This window comes from Penaeus vannamei, chromosome 1 (genome assembly GCF_042767895.1).
Source record: "Penaeus vannamei isolate JL-2024 chromosome 1, ASM4276789v1, whole genome shotgun sequence".
Classification (NCBI taxonomy): domain Eukaryota; kingdom Metazoa; phylum Arthropoda; class Malacostraca; order Decapoda; family Penaeidae; genus Penaeus; species Penaeus vannamei.
Genome location: NC_091549.1, coordinates 327,501 through 330,000, shown reverse-complemented (window position 1 = coordinate 330,000; position 2,500 = coordinate 327,501). Strand labels below are relative to the sequence as shown.

Sequence of the window (2,500 nt, the reverse complement as noted above, 5' to 3'; positions counted from 1 at the left end):
ATAGATAGATAGATACATATCACACACACACACACACACACACACACACACACACAAACATACATATATATATATATATATATATATATATATATATATATATATATATATATATATATATATATATATATATACATTAAATCCCCCCCAGTCCCTCACCTTGAAGTCGCCGTCGCCGTCGTCGATCTCGAGCACGTAGCCGGCCACCCTGCTGGTCGGGTGCGGCATCCACGTGGCGGTGACGCTGTTGTTCTCCCCGACGCACTCCTCCGCCAGGAACTCAGGGGTGCCGGGCGCTGTCAGGGGGAGAGAAGACGTGGCCCGCATGAGCGAGTGGCCCTGGGGAGGTTTCCAGAGGGAGGCGCTACTGGAGGAGGGAGGCGTTCTACGAGGGCTGGAGGAGGTTCTTGGGGGCGGAGGGAGGGAGGTGGGAGGTGACGTCACGCACACGCTCGGGGGAGGAAAAAGGGGTTTCCGGATGTCTTTAAAACGCGGTTGGCGTGTTTTTATTATATCTAATATTATGCATGTTTTTTCTTTTTATATCTCTCTAATATTATGTCTTTTCTTTCTCTTTTTGTCTCTAATATTATGCAATTCATTTCCATTCTCCGAGAGTCGATGTCCGTCTTTTTAACATGTATTTAGGGTCGCCATAAAAGTCGAAATACCTTATTAAACGCGCCATTTTTATATGCAGTATTATGCAAGGTTTCTCTCAATCTCTCTAATATGTTTTTCTTTCTTTCTTTCTTTTTTTTTGTCTCTAATATTATGCAATTCATTTCCATTCTCCGAGAGTCGATGTCCGTCTAATTAACCTGTATTTCGGGCGCCATAAAAGTCGAAATGCCTTATTAAACGCGCGATTTTGGCGGGAAATGAGCTCACTCTCGAGGGGGAACGATTATAAGAGTGACATATCACTCAGGACACGAGTGATATAAAATTCTCTGCACCTCGGCAGGTTAGCAGATTAAAGAGGGGGGAATGTGTGATGATATTACTAACACGAGTAATGATAATGGTGATGATGATAGTAATGGCGGTGATAATGGTGGTGGTGGTGGTGATGATGTGATGATGGTTATGATAATGACGACGATAATAACGATTATGATAATTCAACAAACAATAAATAGATGAATAGATGCATAAATAAATAAACAAATAATAAATAAAGCATATTACCAATCACAAAAAACATCAATACCCTCCCCCTCCCCCACCTACTAGCCCCTCTACAATATACATATGAATTGAATAATAAAGCGCACAAAATAAATACATAAATAAGGCAATAAAAAGCATAGACATAACACTAATAATCACGAGAAAATGCAATCTTAAAAAAAGAAAGAAAGACAGAAAAAAAAACGCGCGCAAGTATTATTTTTGGCGCGAAAGCAAAAGGCGGGAAAAGACGTCTGTAACAAATGTCTTTTGTCTTTTTTTGCGTCATTTTTTAAAAATAATGTTTCGTAATTTTCTCTCAGAACAGAGTCGGAGTCGAGCGCTGGGTGGAATTATCTGTAGCACCGGAATTTGTTCAGGTTCTCTGTTTCCCTTTCTCTCTCTCTCTCTCTCTCTCTCTCTCTCTCTCTCTCTCTCTCTCTCTCTCGCTCTCGCTCTCGCTCTCGCTCTCGCTCTCGCTCTCGCTCTCGCTCTCGCTCTCGCTCTCGCTCTCGCTCTCGCTCTCGCTCTCGCTCTCGCTCTCGCTCTCGCTCTCGCTCTCGCTCTCGCTCTCGCTCTCGCTCTCGCTCTCGCTCTCTCTCTCTCTCGCTCTCTTTCTCGCTGGTGGATGTGTGCATGTATATATACTGCCTTTGCATATATATATATATATATGTATATATATATATATATATATATATATATATATATATATATATATATATATATATATATATATATATATATATATATATATATATATATATATATATATATATATATATATATGTAAGTATGTAAGTATATAAGTATATAAATATATATCTATATATCTATCTATATACATAGATACATATCTATCTATGTTTCTATCTATCTATGTATCTGTCTATCTATCTATCTATCTATCTATCTATTTTTATATATATATATATATGTATATATATATATTTTATATATGTATATATATATGCGTATATATACATATCTATCTATCTATCTATCTATACACACGGGCACACAAACACACACACACACACACACACACACACACACACACACACACACACACACACACACACACACACGCACACGCACACGCACACGCACACGCACACGCACACGCACACGCACACGCACACGCACACGCACACGCACACGCACACGCACACGCACACACACATATATATATATATATACATACACACATATATACATGTATATATATATATATATATATATATATATATATATATATATATATATATATATATATATATATATTCATATTTATATATATATATATATATATATATATATATATATA

The 2,500-nt window shown here is 37.6% G+C and overlaps 1 protein-coding gene across 2 annotated transcripts in view; it reads right to left on the bottom strand.

The window, feature by feature from the left end:
* LOC113829194 (E3 ubiquitin-protein ligase TRIM9-like) overlaps positions 1-2,500 on the bottom strand; it is a 161,766-nt gene that overhangs the window by 6,546 nt on the left and 152,720 nt on the right. For both annotated transcript variants that reach the window (XM_070125837.1, XM_070125912.1), the window contains one exon: positions 160-296. In XM_070125837.1, coding sequence (XP_069981938.1) covers positions 160-296 — 137 coding nt within the window. The remainder of the gene's footprint in view (positions 1-159; positions 297-2,500) is intronic.